The following is a 17845-nucleotide window of genomic DNA, read 5'->3' on the forward strand; positions in this document are numbered from 1 at the left end:
TATGGTGTCCCAGCCATCATAGAAGATACAGGAGTTTTTTTTTTCAACACATACGATGCCTAACATTCCCAAAATAGTCACCCATCTAGTACTGGCCAGCCTCATTGTTGTTTAAATTTGGAGGTTATGTAGACAACAAATATATATATATATTTATATATATATGAATGAAGTTTATTTAGTCCTATTGAGGCTTCTGTAATTTATTTTAAACTATCATTAATTTTTTTTTTTAATTTCATGACGCAAAATTTATAGAGTGATATAAAAAGGTTAGAATTATTTGAAATTCAGGTACATTCTAATATTTTTGCATATTTTTATAGCAAATCATCCTAAACCTTATTTAGACAAAAAAAAAAAAATTGGTTCAAAAAACTTTTAAAAATATTTTAATTATCAAGACAAAAATGGCAGTGAATGGTGTAGTTTTGGAAAATTTTTAATTCTATTAAAAATAGTAGAAAAGGTTTTATATTATTTTGCTTTTCATATGATAAAATTCAGGCTTTTTAATAGTTTGCATTGAAGATGGAAGCTTTTAGCAGTTTCATTGTGATATGTATTCTGTTTTATTAGATACAAACGTTAATATTATATTTATTTCAGTTTTTATTTCTATTTTTTATTGGATTGTTTTAATAGATGTTCTCATCCATTATATCTAGTAAGTTGTTTTTAAATATAGCATAAATACATTGGACAGTTCTATTCTCTTTACCTCCACTCTGACCCTGTATCTCACATTCCTTAAAACGTCACCAGGCCAACTGTGGAACAAAAGTAGCGTTTTCAATAGTTAATTTTAAAAACTTTTGAACGCAAGTTGATTTTAAATATAGCATAAATAGATTCGATAGTCCTATTCATTTTCAGTTAATTCCCTTAAACACATTAATTGAACTTATATTAAGTAAAATACTTAATATTATTTTTTTTCTTAATAGAGAGTAGACATTGCATTATGGATGTATTATTAGCAGCTCCCGTTACTCTCGCTCCTCCTAATTCGTCCCTCAGTCGTCATTTTTAATGGGTGATTTTTCTGACAAAAGGAGAAATCTATATTCTAGGTTGGCAGTATTTTGCGTGAACAGTCGCCAGAGATATCGGAAATTTTCTGTTTCTATGTCCATTTTTGAGGCCATGTCACTGGTAAGGGTGCTGGAGGTAAACATTTTATCTGGGCTGACGTTATTTGCCTGATAGTCAGGGACCCGAACCTTGGATTAACCACTAAGGAGGCTGTCCTATCAGCAGATGCAAAGTACTGGGGCTGCTGTATTGCCATTTGGTGAATGGATTCTGGACTATGCAGTAGCTTCTGATGAGGTTTCTCAATGCCATACTAGTGGGTAATTGTTACGGCTTTACCTTATGTGTTACAAAAAAAAAAAAATATATATATATATTTCTTTGTTTCTTTTTCTCTCTTACTTTCCCTCTCTGCCCTGCAAGCAACTCTGTCGACATAGTCCACAAATCCCAAAACTCCATCATGAAATTTTCAAGAAAAAAATACATACATAAATCCAGATCTCCAACTTCCAATATAGACCCCCACTACCATGTCTCCTTCTCCAACATCAGGGGGTCTACGTTCAAACTTTCCAGAGGTTGAAATCCAATTACAGGAGACTAAACCAGACCTATTATTACTAAGTGGACCTAACATTGGACCGATTATTTCCCTAGATGAGTTTGTAATTAAAAGATACTCTAATTTAACATCCAAATCTGGCCCCAAAGATCGCCATGGGCATGGAATATGTGCTTACATTAAAGATGGCTTTCCATGTGGTAGAGACATCTCCAGAGAAAACCCTAAATTACCTTATATGCATAGGTTGTACTTGCCCAAATTACTGCATTTATATTTACATTTATATTTACTGCATTTTATTTATATTGCCGTCTATCATCCGCACATCATACATTAATACTCTGTAGCTGACTAATTCTTTTCTACCAAGGTCGCCATATTTTCTCGTGTATCATGCGACATACAAATATCTGTGCGTGACGTTACAAGTTAATCAAGAACCTTCATTCCAGTAAAGCAACCGGCCCTGACGGCATTCCAATCATAGTGCTGAAAAAGTTTCAACCAGAACTAGTTCCCATACTTACAAAGTTGTTTAAGTGTTGCCTTAAAATGAATTCCTTCCCAACACACTGGAAAATCTCATCAGTATTCGCTGTATTTAAGAATTCAGGTGATCGCTCATATCCCTCTCAGTAAAGACCAATAAGTCTCGTGTGCATCATGAGTTACTAGAATCTGCAAGAGAAGTTGTCAATCACCTCAGCAGGAATAACCTCCTCAGTGACCTGCAATATGATTTCTGTTCTGCTAGATCTACAGCAGATGTGCTTATGGTTATATCTCATAGGATTAGCGTATCTCTCAACAAAGGCTTCCTTTCTAGGGCAATTGCTCTTGACATATAAAAGGCCTTCAGAAGATCTCCAGCTATGGTATAGCTAAAAATGTCTTCTGAATAAATCATTTCTATCTGATAGGTTCATAAGAGTAGTGGTTGATGGGCAGAAATCAGAAGCTCATAGTATTAATGCTGGAGTTCCTCAGGTGTCCATCCTGGGCCCAACACTCTTCCTGATCTACATCTGTTGGGATCAGACAAATTCATAATGCAAAGGGGAGTAACTTTGGGCAAAGTCGCCTCCCTTTGACTGTAGTCCTAAAACTTTAATTTCTCGCAAGAAATCGCGAGATCAACGACCGGAAGTGAAGAGTGGAGAGAAAAGAGAATGACTTTAAAAATGACCAGATGAACATCATTTTCCGTTCATCCATTTATCATATTTGGACTTCAAACTTTCATCTATTATGTTGGAATTGTAGTTACGTGTGTGTGTGCGTGTCTCTTAATAAACGTATTTCGTCATATATCAGTGAAATATTTCCTTATTTGTTCGTAAATGTCATGCTCTTTCTTTATGAGTTGCTAAAAACCCAACGTGAAGGCTGGACTTCCTGCGGTAAGATATTTTATGTTATATTGATTTAACGCAACCTACGATATAACAATCTCAATAATCTCCTAAAACACATTCTTAGATCATTCATAGACATTTATGCTGACGATACTAATATCTATGGCAACACATCAAAGGCTGTAAATGACCAAGTTCTTTCTGATTCTTTCTCCTCTGATCTTGAGCACATGGTAGAATAGGGAAAGAGATAGCTGGTTACTTTTAATGCATCTAAAACCAAGTTTCTATCCCCATTTGGCATCAATTGAAATGAATGGCTCTCGTCTTGGGGAGGCTACATGTTTTGACAAGTTCCTGGGTCTTACCTTTACTCCTGATCTGAAATGGAACACGTACATCAAATCCGTTGCCAAGGTCTCTGGAAAAATGGTGGGATCCTTTTATTGATCCAGTAGATATCCCACATCAGCGGAGTTACTATCTTTAAGAGCATATCTGAGAAAATTGACCACATTCTGTCAGCTAACATTCACATCTGTGGAGACTTCAATGTCTACAATGTGGAATGGTTAACCCACTCAAACAAGACAAATGATGAGGGGAGGTTCTGTCATGATTTCTCCATTGCTTATGACCGCACTCAAATTTTTCGCAAACCCACCCCTGTGCCCAACACTGACGGTTAGTATGCAAGTCTCCTAGACCTTTTCCTCACAACTTGCCCTGAGCTATGTTCATCCTTAGTTTTGTCTCCACTAGGATCTTCCGACCTCTCAGTTAAGATAAAAATGAAATGTAATAAGTCCTCAGATGTGCCTCTGCATTCTCTACCTATATAAGAGCCAGGTGCGTATAAGGATGGAGTACTGTTGCCACATCTGGGTAGGAGCTGCTAGAAAGGTCATATCCTGCCTTGACAAAGTACAAAATAGACTTCGTGGCCTTGTGGGAGATGCCCTTTTCTCTTCCCTGCAACCTCTTTCTCACAGAAGAGACGTTGCGAGCCTGTCTCTGCTTTATCATTATTTTCATGGCAAGTGGTCGTCTGAGCTCCAATCTATGCCCCCTCCCACCAAACATTCATGAGAAACACTCGTCTAGCTGAAAACACTATCAATAATTTCCATCACGCTTTATCTGTGCCCAAACCCAAACGTAGATTCAATAACCAAAGCTTCTTTTGTAGAACTGCACACCTGTGGAACTGTCTTCCGTTTGCCTGCTTTCCACTGACTACAATATGGTCGTCTTCAAGTTCAACATAAACAAGTTCTTGATGAGCCGTTCCCGTTAAGTAATCCAATTTATAAAATTTACATTAACCATTACTATGATATTGTCCCATTAACTACTGTACACTCTTTAACCCTTATCTTCGAGTGGCCTCTGGGCTTTGATAAATGGTGACTCCTATGTAAAAAAAAAAAAAAAAAAAAAAATGGCTTTTATCTTGCTGAAAAAAAAAAAAGCTGCTCAAGAATAATGGATTTTAATTCGTTAAAAAAAAAAAAAAAACTGCATTTTTTTTCTACTTTTTGACCACCCTACGTTATTATTATTTATTGCTATTTAAAATAAAATAAAAATGAAGCGATTTAATTTCGATTGGAATCGAGAACAATCACTTATTACAAAAGCAAAACATTTTCAATCTATCAGCAGCATTGATTAATACAATATTTTAAAAATTAATATACCTTTTCGTTTTATTAAATCTGTTTGAACTGTTTTCAAAAGTAGAAAAGACAGTGAAAATAAGTATAAAACCAAGTTACAAAACTGTTTCCGAATGAAATAACAAAAAATGGACTTCAGTTTTAAACATTATTTTTGAAAACAACAATAGATAAGATAGCAAGCAAACAAACAAACAAACAAACAACAACAATAATAATAATTATTATGTTTATCACATAATGAACATAGATAAACGACACGTATATACACAAATTAAATCACATAACTACAATAAGCAGTTCAGATACGACAAGGAGATAAATAAAAAGTCATACTTCGTGGACTCGGGCAAAATTGATTTTAACAGCTCGGCTTCAGGCATTTTGTGTTGAGGAAAAATAAACGAGCGAGTTCATGAGTTGCTTTTTAAGGTTGTCAATAGCTCGATGCGTTGTCATAGCAGAGACGAGTGTTGCTCGCTCACTTGCTTAGTGTAAAGCAAAAGTTAAAACAGAAAACAAGAAAACGCGATCCCCTGTTAAAAAACAAAACAAAAACAAAACAGGAGTTTAAAAACTTATTACTAAAACATGTCAGTTATTATTATTAATCTGTAACTTTTTGATAATTTAATGGGGGATTAAAGGGGATTAAGATAAATTGGTTTAACAACAAAATAATTTAATGAGGATTAAAGGGGATTAAAATAAATTGGTTTAACAATAAAATTATTTAATGGGGATTAAAGGGGATTAAGATAAATTGGTTTAACAATAAAATAATTTAATGAGGATTAAAGGGGATTAAAATAAATTGGTTTAACAATAAAATAATTTAAAAAAGAAAAAAATCTTTATAAATGAGATGAGATGTTATGTTTTAAACATGGCTAACACCTTATCAGGTTATCCTCATTGTTCCTATTTACAATGTCTCCCCACGGGACAGAGTCAGACACCAGGGTCTTTTTTAATGTGGAGAAAAGGAACAAAAATAAAAATTGTCTCAGTCGTGAAGGATTTCTCCTCCACTGACAGAGAACAAGAAATTGAAGTGCAGCATCTGAAGCATCTGATACTACATTTTGATCTTATTTCAGTGTTTTAGAAAGTCGTTTTTCCATGTGTCTCCTGAGAGGATTTTTAAACTAAACCTTTTATTTATATTATTCGTAGTTGAACTACGATTCACTTCTGTTTGTTCTTTTCACAAATTTGTAGAGCAATTAAAAACGATGATAAATCAGTTCTAAGTGATAGGCTTCTCGAGGTTGAAGGTTCAATCCTTACTGTAGGTAACAATAACTGAGAATAGTATAATACTTAACACTTAGTTATGGCTGACAGAACGAGATCAATCTACTCTGACAGCTTTGATAAAAGGCTCAGTTCGAAATCCGGTATAGTTCGATGTAAAGATTCTCAAGTTCGAAAAGCTGAAAGAAGGGTTAAAGACGTTATATTAGCCAAAACGTTGTGAAATTAACAACCAAGATGAGAAAATAACTTCTTCTAGTGCTGAACCCTTCAAAATATAACTGGTTACTGGAAATTACCACTCTGATGCTGATACCCAGAGCGCACAAAACGTACACGGCCCTAAGTCTCACCTTTAACTAATTGGCTGGTCGCCTGTTATCCGACCTATTTCATTCATAGGTGCTCTGGTGATGTTCTCTCAGCTGCAACTTGTGTATCATGTTTCAAGATTTGGAATCAAATGGGTTACTCTCAAATCAACAGGCAGTCAATAATTAATGAAAACACCTGAGATAATTTTCTGAACAAAAATAATTATTTGCATAAAATAATTTCAGATACAAAAAGAGTTAAATAATTTCGGTCCCAACAGATTATTTTTTGGGGGCAGGGTTTTAAACTGAAATCAAATTCTTCAATTAGTTTTCTTAACTCTCAGTTTTATTTATGTTCACGGAACAGAAACTTGCCCCTCAATTGGTCGGAAGGAAAGGGGGACACCCTTCTATGAGAGAAAAAGACGTACTCTCTAGCAGGTCCCTTGGTTTTTACGAACATGGCTAATTCTACCCCCATATATCTGAGATTAGCATTTCCTCCGCTTTTCTTTTCTTTCTTTTTCTCTCCCAGGGTCCTTCTCTCTCTCTCTCTCTCTATATATATATATATATATATATATATATATATACACACACAGACACTAGTGTTTCATCCTTTTGGGAATCTTAAGTGCAGGGTGTCACGATTAAGACCAGTCGAACGATTTGAACCCTCAACATGAGACATCTCTGGCTCGATTAGCGGAGACCTAATCCATTCCGCTACCATTAACCACGTGAAATAACGTTGAATTTAAACATCTTAATTTTAAATGTTCATTTACGTCAGTCAGACAGTGATCTAATCGTTATACGACGATCTATGCATAAGAGCTAAATTGACCGACTTTAATTCAACTGAAAGTGCTCAACGATAAGAAACGAATTTCTTAAAGGGGCTGTCATATATATATGTATATATATATGCGTATATATATATATGCATATATATATATATATAGATGCAGATATATATGCATGTATATATATATAGATGCATATATATATGCATGTATATATATAGATGCATATATATATGCATGTATATATATAGATGCATCTATATATATATATATGCATATATATATATATGCATGTATATATATATATATAGATGCATGTATATATATAGATGCATCTATATATATATAGATGCATGTATATATATATAGATGCATATATATATATGCATGTATATATATAGATGCATATATATAGATGCATGTATATATATATATATAGATGCATCTATATATATATAGATGCATCTATATATATATGCATATATATATGCATATATATATATGCATATATATATATGCATATATATATATGCATATATATATGCATATATATATATGCATATATATATGCATACATATATGCATATATATATATGCATATATATATGCATATGCATATACGCATATATATATGCATATGCATATATGCATATTATATATATGCATATGCATATATGCATATTATATATATATATATATACATATATATATATATGCATATATATATGCATATATGCATATATATATATATATACATATATATATATATATGCATATGCATATATATATATATATATATATACATATGCATATATATATGCATATGCATATATATATGCATATGCATATATATATATATATGCATATGCATATATATATGCATATGCATATATATATATATATATATATACATATGCATATATATATATATATATACATATGCATATATATATATATATATATATATATATATATATATATATGAACAAATGATTAATAAAACATGTTAAAAGACATCTTGAAAAAGAGTTAAAAACATATTTAATTTTAAAAAAGGAAGCACAAGATAAGTGGATAGTCCTTAATCCGCGGAGTTTCGAAGAAATACCCTCCTTCTCATCAAAGGGCAGGAATTAGTAAAATGCAGAATCGGATATTATAAGCTCTATTTCCTTTTCGGTTTTATTGAGCTTTTACATCTGGCTGAGATTACTTGTAAATATTAACTCTTTAATATTATAATATATTTTAAGTTTACCATTTTGATTACCTTGGTAAACTTATTGTAATTTTTATTTTTTTATTTTTTATTTTATATATATATATATATATATATATATATATATATATATATATAGCTCATTACAGGGGGTAAAACCATGTCCAACACGGATTTTCTTTCAAATTTGCTACACTTATAGATCTCCATGAAAGGAATTGAATGACACTTGTTAAACATCTCAAGGTCAAGGGGTTCCTGAGATATGACCTTGACCTTTTACAAAAATGTCAATTTTTATGAAGAAGTGACCAAATTTATAAGACGATATCTCTGTTGTTTATGGGCCTACAAAGTTCATTCATATATCATTTTAAAGTACTTGGATTGATCTATAATTTTATCTGGGAATATTTTTTTTCAAGGTCAACTTAAAAAAGTTGACCTTGACCTTAACTTTTAACCTGAATTATCTCAAAAACCGTTCGTTCAATTTCTTTTAAATTTTGACAGAAGATTTGTCTATCTTATGACAGTACAGGATGGGCCTTTCACTAGAACTATCATTACAAGCGTTTTAAAGAAGTGGGAAAATTCAAAATGGCAGAATGTAGTACCTGCGACTTCATATAAAACATTTTGATATTTCCCAATATAGTCAAGTTTGATATCTTTGCAAAGCCAGTTAATGCTGATTTATATTTACTTAAAGGTCATGGTCAAAAAGTAAAAAAAAAAAAAAAATTCCGTTGATGAAACTGAATTTTTTTCATTTGTTTTTTGGTACTTGTGCACTTTTTGAACCATGCTGAAATAATAACGTTATTTCGGAAGCTATTCTTTACATGCGGAGAGGAGGGTGTTTTGTAACTAATGTGTACTTTCACCTAACAATTTAATAATAAGAAAGAACATATCGTAAAACTTTAAATTAAGCTAAAAATACAAGGTTTTGGGGTGTGCTGAAAACGAATATCGCATTTAAATTTTCTGCAAAAATATTTTTCCGGGTATTTAGCAATGTAATTCTTTATGTTATAAGTGGTAGCCATTGTTTGCTTAATATCCGGAAAAGTACTTATTTACAGAAAATTTAAATGAGATATTTGTTTTCACCACACCTGACAACTTGTAGAAAACAAGTTTTTTTAAGATAGGTCTTGTGTTGTTCTACCTAACCACAATAAACATCACCCCTAAAAAAATAACAGACCTAAAAAAAAGTAGCCATAAAGTGAGTGTTAATTTTATGTAAAATTAATGTTGAAAAGTGATACCCCCACTTTTTGAAACAATAATGTGCGACCTTATGGGCACATGTCACATAGCCCACGACACGATTCAGGTCATTAACTTTCTAACGAGCATTAATTTGTTAAATTCTATTGAATCGCCAATATTTACAACTTATAAAATTGCCAAAAAAAAGGTGGTATATTTATACGTGGATGAATCTATACTCGTAGCCAAACAAAACATTGAAATGCTCATATCTTTGGTTCTATACGACGAAACTACATGAAAATTTGCAAGCTTTGTGAAGATTATAACACTATTCTATGGTTAAAATTTTATAACAATTGGTAAAAATGACCCTATGTTTTCAAACCAATAAAATATGTCTAAATTTGCCCATATTTGTATATTTAGGGTCCTGGGAAGCAGCTTCAGTTTTGCTGCTTCTGTTGTTGATGAACACGTAACTCGGTTTGTTCCTTTACATATATACTAGCAGTTCAGCCCTGTTTAGCTTGGGCCATACGTACTATTCATAACTTTATGTGCACATTACAAAGTTTGACAAATTTCAGTTGCAATACATGCGGTGGCATCCCTGGCAAATATAGCTGTTGGATAACCACTTTATCTGCTTTCACAACAGTGTCGATGGATTTGTATTTGACTACCTCACTTGGAATTTTACATTGTATAATAGCGTGGACGTCTTTGTATTGACCTGCAAGAATAGCTCATTCACTCAGTCAAGTGGAATTCTTATAATTTGAATATCTGTAAAAACCTTTTAAACTAACTATTCTTTTGATGAAATAAAATTACAGAAGTTAAAAGTCAAAGAATTTTGCCCTCATCTCTGATCAGCTGGCACTTTTTCGTACCCAATTTCCCACAAGTGATGCAAAAATTTATGTGCGGATCGAACAGTCTGCAATTGGATATGCATATTTTGAGTTAAGTTTAATGCCTTCACATGGAACAAAAACGTAGAGTATTTGAGACAAGCCCTTATTTCATCTGCTGGTGTTGATTGAAGAATAACAGGTAACATTTGTCCGAAATCTCCTGCAAGCAATATTACTGCATTCCCAAATGGTCTGACAGTGCCATGCAAATCTTGCAAGGTTCGACCAAGTGATTTTTTGCGTACCATTGTGCATTCATCTAAACAATAAGTTTGCATTTCTGCAATATTTTCCCCCATATTGGATGTTTTAGAGATGTCGTACATGAGATTTTTGAAAAATTGAATGTTTTAAAGTAGAATAAATAATTCTTCTACTTGGCAGCAAGGTCACAGGTATTCCTCATGCAGCAAGGGCTAAGGCTATGTCATTTTGTTACCGAATGGCTGCCAAAATCAATTTAATTAGAAAGGTTTTACCAGTTAGTTCTGGTGCTGTTCAAGGTAGCAGTAATTTCCAAATAACTTCTATTCTCACAGTTAGTAAATTAGGTGACTAAAATAGGATTTATCCATGTTTTGACAATGCTTTATTCACTGTAATTAATTTAGGAGACTAAAATAGGATGAGGGATTAGAGATGGACAGATAGAGAGGAAGATATATAGATAGAAAAGAGAAAGTGAGAGGAAAATAGAGAAAGAGAAGGAGATAGAGAGAGATAAAGGGATTGATAGATAGACAGAGAGAGGGAGAGAGTTAGAAACAGAGAGGGTGAGACAGAGGAAAGAAGAGAGAGATAGAGGGAGTTAAAGAGAGAAAGGGGCTCAAAGAGAGATTGAGAGGGTGATATAGAGAGAAGAGATAGATTGAGAGAGGGAAAGGGAGAGATGGATAGAGAGAGATATTAAGAGAGGAAGAGAGAGGGGGAGAGAAACAGAAGATGAACTACACTTCGCCATTTTTTTCTTCGGTCAGTAGAGAAGAAATCTTTCGAGACTGAGGCAATTTTAATTTTTTATTACTATCCAGAGTACCTTTTTTTTTTTTTCGGGAGCTAGATTTTCCACACATTAGAAACCGACCGGGTTATCTTTACTTTCACCTAACAAATTAATAAAAGAAAAACATATTGTAAAATTTGAATTTAGTGTGAAAATACTATTTTAAAAAATAGCACAATAACATAAGTGGGTAAGTGCCACTTTAGGTACTCTTTGGGCGTTGAGTTCCATGGCGACCAGCATAATTATCTAATGGTCGCTCCCTTAGCCCCCCCCCTAGTCAAAGCTAATGCATTCGCACATAACATTTTTTTGTTTACTGACGTTGGCTTAGTAGCTAAACGATTTATTGATAATTTCGTAACCCTTAAACGCATGCCGGAAGATTTAAATTGGTTCATTATTGTTGTAATGAAAAAAAAAAAAGTTTCATTCAACACAAAACCAAAAACACATATTAATGATAAATGATTTATTATTCTATTCATTGAAATTTACTAATTTTTAAATAAAAAAAGTGAAAATAAAGTTAATAAAAAATAGTTGCTTATGTGCGCATGTAAAAATGTTTGTAAAAGTGAGAAATTATTTTAATCATTTAAAAAACTTGGTATTTTTTTTGTTTTAGATTAGGTCCACCTTATAATCACCCCCAACCTCCTCATCTTAAGAACAGCTTCCGAAATAAACACCATTTTTGGAGGGGGGGGTGAAAAATATTTGCAAAATTTAACTGATATTTGTTGTCGGCATACCCACCCGAAAATACTATTTAAAAAAAAAAAAAAAAAAAAAAAGGAGGGGTTCAGTGCCCGTTGCAGAGAAGTAGATTTATTTATTAATAAAAGTCGTCATTTAAAAAAGAAAATTATGGAGGGGGACCTAAATGTAAATATTTACCCCAAAAAGTATCCCCTCATGTAAATTAAAAATGTCTGTAAAAGTGAGAAATTATCAATACATGGTTTAGTTATTATTTTTTTTTTAATATTCATGAAAAGTATTTACGTAAGTAAATACATGAATTACAAATGTTTGTAAAAGTGACAAATTCAGGTTTGGTTACTTTTTTTATTCATGAAAAGAGTGTGCGAGCTTTTTCTAGCATCGCGCAAAAACACACATTCACATTTTCAAGCTATGTCATATACATACGCGCACACAAACATACGCGCCCACGTCCCCACACATGTACACATATTCACGTTCGCGTACATACACTCACATTCACGGTATATACACACACGCTAACGCACACATATGTACGCGCACACGAGCGCACACATGGACGACGTCACCTCCGATTTCTAGGGAATTATACACATGTGCAAATGACCACCGGAAACGAGTATAAAACAAAGCGACAAGTGCTTTCTAACCCTTTTTAGAATCAACTCTCGACCAGAAAGGTTGGGCTAACCAGCCGCCTCCCTTTTGGGAGGCTCTCGCGCGCGTCACGCCCACTTACTACTATGTATGGGGCACGAGCTAACAGACTGTATGTACACATTCCCACTCTTTCTCTCTCTATCTACTACTAGTCCCTGAGAACACCTTCGCATAGCTGACTACTAACTGATGTCAACTCTCATATCCTCTTCTTTGTCTACACGCTGGACTATCATTCTCATTTCCACTACAAAATTCATTTCTCTTCCCACGCGCGAACAAACGATAGTGACCCGAACTTGAGATGAACACACATTTCCTATTCTTGCTACAACACCAGTCCCGCAACGAACATTGGTTACACACGCGTGGACATGAACACATGTTATAACTAAAACGTTCATTCTTTCAACAGCAAATAAACGACGTTTATCTTATCCATCAATTGAGTCTTTGTTTCCTTCAATTCCATTCGTTTCATTATTTTCTTGTGGTGAACCAGGGTATATACCCTGGTTCGCAACAAGAGTTAAGCCAACGTAAATAAATAATGTTTGTGAAAGTGCGAAAGGCAACGTAAGTAAATAAATGATAAATGTTACGTGCGCATGCGTTAGCGTTGACTAAGGGGGGGGAGCTAAGGGTACGACCATTAAATAATTCTACTGGTTGCAATGGAACTCAACACCCAAGGAGTACCCCACTTTATTTTAAATATTTATTTTCCAAAGGACTGTTTGAATAAATCAACAATGAATAAAATGGTGCTTCTACCCTTTATTGCCGAAATTGGAGACGACATTTTTTTGCACGCATTTGCTATCCAAATCTTGGGGAGACATCATTATATGACCGAACGATTGCTTCCGGAAACGTTAAATTAAACTAAAATTATCATTTATTACTTCCAGAAACTTGGTAAACCGATATTACTGGAGAAAATGAATCTTGATAATTCAAAAGAATGTTTAAAATTATTTATTTGTTCGAAAAAAACAAAAACAGTAAACTTCCAGAAAGAACTATGAAAAAAGTAAATAAAGAAAGTGAAAGAGAACATATATCCATCATTGTTTAATTGGAAATGTTTCGATTTAATTAATGAGAACGCGAAAGTTTTTTATGCAACATTTTTGTATTTTTTTATTAAAAACAGAAAATTGAAATGACATATTCATAATTATTTAAACTGGGTGAGCGCCATTTGAAAACCAAAACAAAACCAAAACATTTATTAGTTTTTTTTTTGTTTGTTTATTTTTTCGTGTGTGTGTGTGTGTGTGTGTGCGTGTGTATATGTGTTTTCGAACAAATAAAAATTTTATACATTTTTTTTAATTAAAGCAACTTTGAAAGGCCAATAACAAATTAATATAAATGATTGTTTTGTTTTTTTTTAATGGAGAAGTGAGTTGTTTTTTATCTTTTATTATTAATTTTTTACTGGGAATCGAAATATAATTGTAAAAACATTGATTGAAAAGTTTGCGTAAAAAAGTATAATTTTTAGAAAACAATTTTGAAATGAAAGCAACATTGGACTTTTATAAAATAGTTTGTTTTTTTTTGGTTTTTTCGAACAAATAAATAATTTTAAACATTCTTTCGAATTGCCAAGATTTTTTTGTCAAATAAATAAATTTCAAGCAATTTTATAATTTACATAAAAATGAATTAAATGATCCTAATTATGATATAATAAAATTATTAATTTTTATGTAAATTATAAAATTATTAATTCCATCTACTAACTAACTAACTAATGAATTAATTTTATTCAAACAATTTTCACTACATAAATATATGCAAATAATAGGGGGAAAATAAGTTCAATCCAGCGACTGACACCCTTTCTAACTCAACAATAAACAACAACATATGCAAATAATAAATAAAATATTTATCAATATTCAAATTTTATTTTTAGCTGCAATATTTTAAGTCTAAAAAATTCTTATTTTTTACTTTACTAGAATATTTTGTTCTTTACTTTTCCAGGTTGAATTTCTTGTCTTTTACTTTTCCAGGTTTAATAAAATCTTAAGAATATTACTTTTCATGTGCGCATTTTTCCATATAATCCATGATTTTTCCAGGCATTGCTATTGTATTAATATATAAATTTATAATATTTATTAATGATTGTAAAAAAAAATTAGCTCTCAAACACACATTTATGCAATATTTATCATTCAATCACAGTAGTTCCGAGCCAGGGTCTCTACCGAGACTGTGGTTCATGAATTCGTGATCTGTATATAGAGCGTAAACTAACAAAAAAGAAGATGGCACTCGGTGTCTTTTTAGATATCGTTGGAGCTTTTGACAACATACCCTTCAGTAGTATGTTCAAGTCGCTACGAGAACTCAATGTGCCACCAGTGCTCATCCGATGGATTGAGTATATGGTGAGGCACAGAACAGTTCAAGTAGAACTACTGAGGGCAACTGTTAATAGGGAAGTAGTTAAATGAAACCCCCAAAGTGGGATTTTATCACCTTTACTATGGAACTGTATGCTGAATCCTCTTTTAAAGGAGTTTAAAAATAGGAATATTTATGCCCAGGCTGATGCTGATGACATCGCAGTGCTGGTCGCGGGTTCAAAAGCATCATTGGTCAGACGCATTGCCAAAATGGCATTAAATATTCCTAATAAATGGTCTAATCCAAATGAATTAGAATTCAGTAGCCGTAAAACAGAAATGGCCTTGTTTACATATAAAAGGAATTGCCAACTTGGTGACCTTTTTCTGAGTGGACAGAAATTGAAACTTTCATAGGAGGCAAGGCTGTTAGGGGTAATCCTGGACAGTAAGCTAACCAGGAAAAGCCACATAGAAAAGATTTCCTCCAAGGCGACTGCAGCCCTTATGCAATGCAAACAAATTGTGGGGAAAACCTGGGCAGTTAACCTGCATGTAATGAGGTGGATATACATTACTATGGTATGTCCCATTTTGTCGTATGCATGTGTTTCCTGGATCTGCGGGACAGAGAAACTGTACTTGAGAAGAAACTCCAGAAGGTACAAAGACTTGCTTGTTTAATGACTTTTTCAGCATATCCGAGCACACCTACTGAAGCATTGGAGATGCTGTTGAATATCCCTCCGATTAAAGAATTCCTGAAGGCAGAAGCGATACGGGGATCCTATAGAATAGATCTCATGGGTCTGTGGTGGTCAAGATCTGTTGGGACTACTGGAAAAACAAAGAGTCACGTGGATTTGTGTAATGAGGCTAGGAAGGAAGTACCGCTCTTGCATGCGCCGGATGACCTTATGACTAAAACCAGATCATTTGAAAAGCATTTCACATGTATGGTTTATGACAGAACAGGCGCAAGAGATTATGAAAAAGAGCTGGAAAGCAACGTAATCAAATGCTATACTGATGGAGCTAAAATGAATGATAGGATTGGTGCGAGTGTTTATATAGAATACTCAAACCACCTCACCTGTCAAAAATCTTATTATCTTGGTAAACTGAGGACGGTCTTCCAGGCAGAAGTCTTCACCATACAGGTATCATCGGATACAACACCAAACACCAGTCATGAGCTGGCACCATTGGATGTGATACCAAACACCACCCCCGCCTTCACTGAAGAGCAGGATCTCAGACCTAAGTCTGACAAGTCAGCTCTAACATTCGGTAAACATCACGACAAAAACCGAATAAGAAGGAGAGATAGCGCATGTTTAAGGCTTTTGAATCTGAGGTTCTGATCATGGAAGAGGTTCAGTAACAAGAAATAGCTATCCTTTCAGATAGTCAGGCAGCTATTAAAGCATTGGAGAATAGTATGGTAAGATCCCAAACCGTACTGTGCTGCATTGAAAATCTAAACCATCTAGGAAAAGAAAACCGCATATCTATTTCCTGGACGCCGGTCATGAAGGGTTTCTTTTTCTTTTGTAAATAAATATATATTTATTATCATTATTATTCCAAGTTCGTTGTTAATATTATATATATAAATACACACAAAGAAAAATACAGGAATAATCGACAATGTTGTCTGTTTTTCTAAAAAAAAATATTTCTCTTTCATTCCCTGAACGAATGAGATAAATGAATAATAAAATAAAAATTCAACAATCTTTAAACTATTTTCAGTATTTCCGAGTCAGTTTAAATAAAGTTGTGTTGTTTTTTCTTTCATTTCTTCTAATAAAATAAAATAAAAACTAAACCTTCTATTTTATCCAAGTTTCATTGTCATCGACATTTAAAGTGACGTCTGCTTTTATCCTTTTTTTTTAATTCACCTTTAAAAATATTTAAACTATTTTCAGTATTTCCGAGTCAGTTTAAATAAAGTTGTGTTGTTTTTTCTTTCATTTCTTCTAATAAAATAAAATAAAAACTAAACCTTCTATTTTATCCAAGTTTCATTGTCATCGACATTTAAAGTGACGTCTGCTTTTATCCTTTTTTTTTTAATTCACCTTTAAAAATATTTAAACTATTTTCAGTATTTTCGAGTCAGTTTAAATAAAGTTGTGTTGTTTTTCTTTTATTTCTTCTACTAAAATAAAATAAAAACTAAACCTTTTATTTTATCCATTTTTTTTTTTTCTGGCTTCTTCTGATTGTCTCTGCCACTCTCACTAGTATTTTCTTCTTTTTAGTCTTTTAAGTTCACATGTATTACTCGACTTATTTACTTCCGAAACTAGGCAAGCAGGTTCACTGCTGCTGATGATAATATGGACAAGACACGATCTCACAGCAGCAGCAGCAGCAGCAGCAGCAGCAGCAGCTCTAAGAGTAGTAGTTATAATAATAACTTGGAACCGGCGAATTATTAGCATATTAATAGTTCGATTTTCATCGGTTTTTAATTTTAAAAAAAACCATTACACGGGATTGAACCTACAATCTTTCCACCAATCCCGGCTCTATACCCGTTACGGTAACATATAACATTTTCAATTTAATTTCGAATCACAGTAGTTGTTATGAAATGACTACATTTTTCATCAAATGTGGTAACGAAAAATTTGAATTCATTCAAAGAATATGTATATCATAATATTTTTAATCGATAAATTCACCATTTTTTGCTATA

At 33.0% G+C, this 17845-nt stretch overlaps 1 protein-coding gene across 8 annotated transcripts in view; it reads right to left on the reverse strand.

The window, feature by feature from the left end:
- The window catches only part of LOC145247890 (UDP-N-acetylglucosamine transporter-like), a 558987-nt gene that overhangs the window by 263909 nt on the left and 277233 nt on the right, over positions 1-17845 (reverse strand). For 3 of the 8 annotated variants that reach the window (XM_080109504.1, XM_080109503.1, XM_080109502.1), the window contains exon 2: positions 4974-5173. The exons of the other annotated variants lie outside the window; for them this stretch is intronic. In XM_080109504.1, coding sequence (XP_079965630.1) covers positions 4974-5020 — 47 coding nt within the window. In that variant the 5' untranslated portion in view covers positions 5021-5173. The remainder of the gene's footprint in view (positions 1-4973; positions 5174-17845) is intronic. 8 annotated transcript variants of the gene reach the window in all.

Source organism: Euprymna scolopes, chromosome 26 (genome assembly GCF_053919585.1).
Source record: "Euprymna scolopes isolate OS-2025 chromosome 26, ASM5391958v1, whole genome shotgun sequence".
Classification (NCBI taxonomy): domain Eukaryota; kingdom Metazoa; phylum Mollusca; class Cephalopoda; order Sepiida; family Sepiolidae; genus Euprymna; species Euprymna scolopes.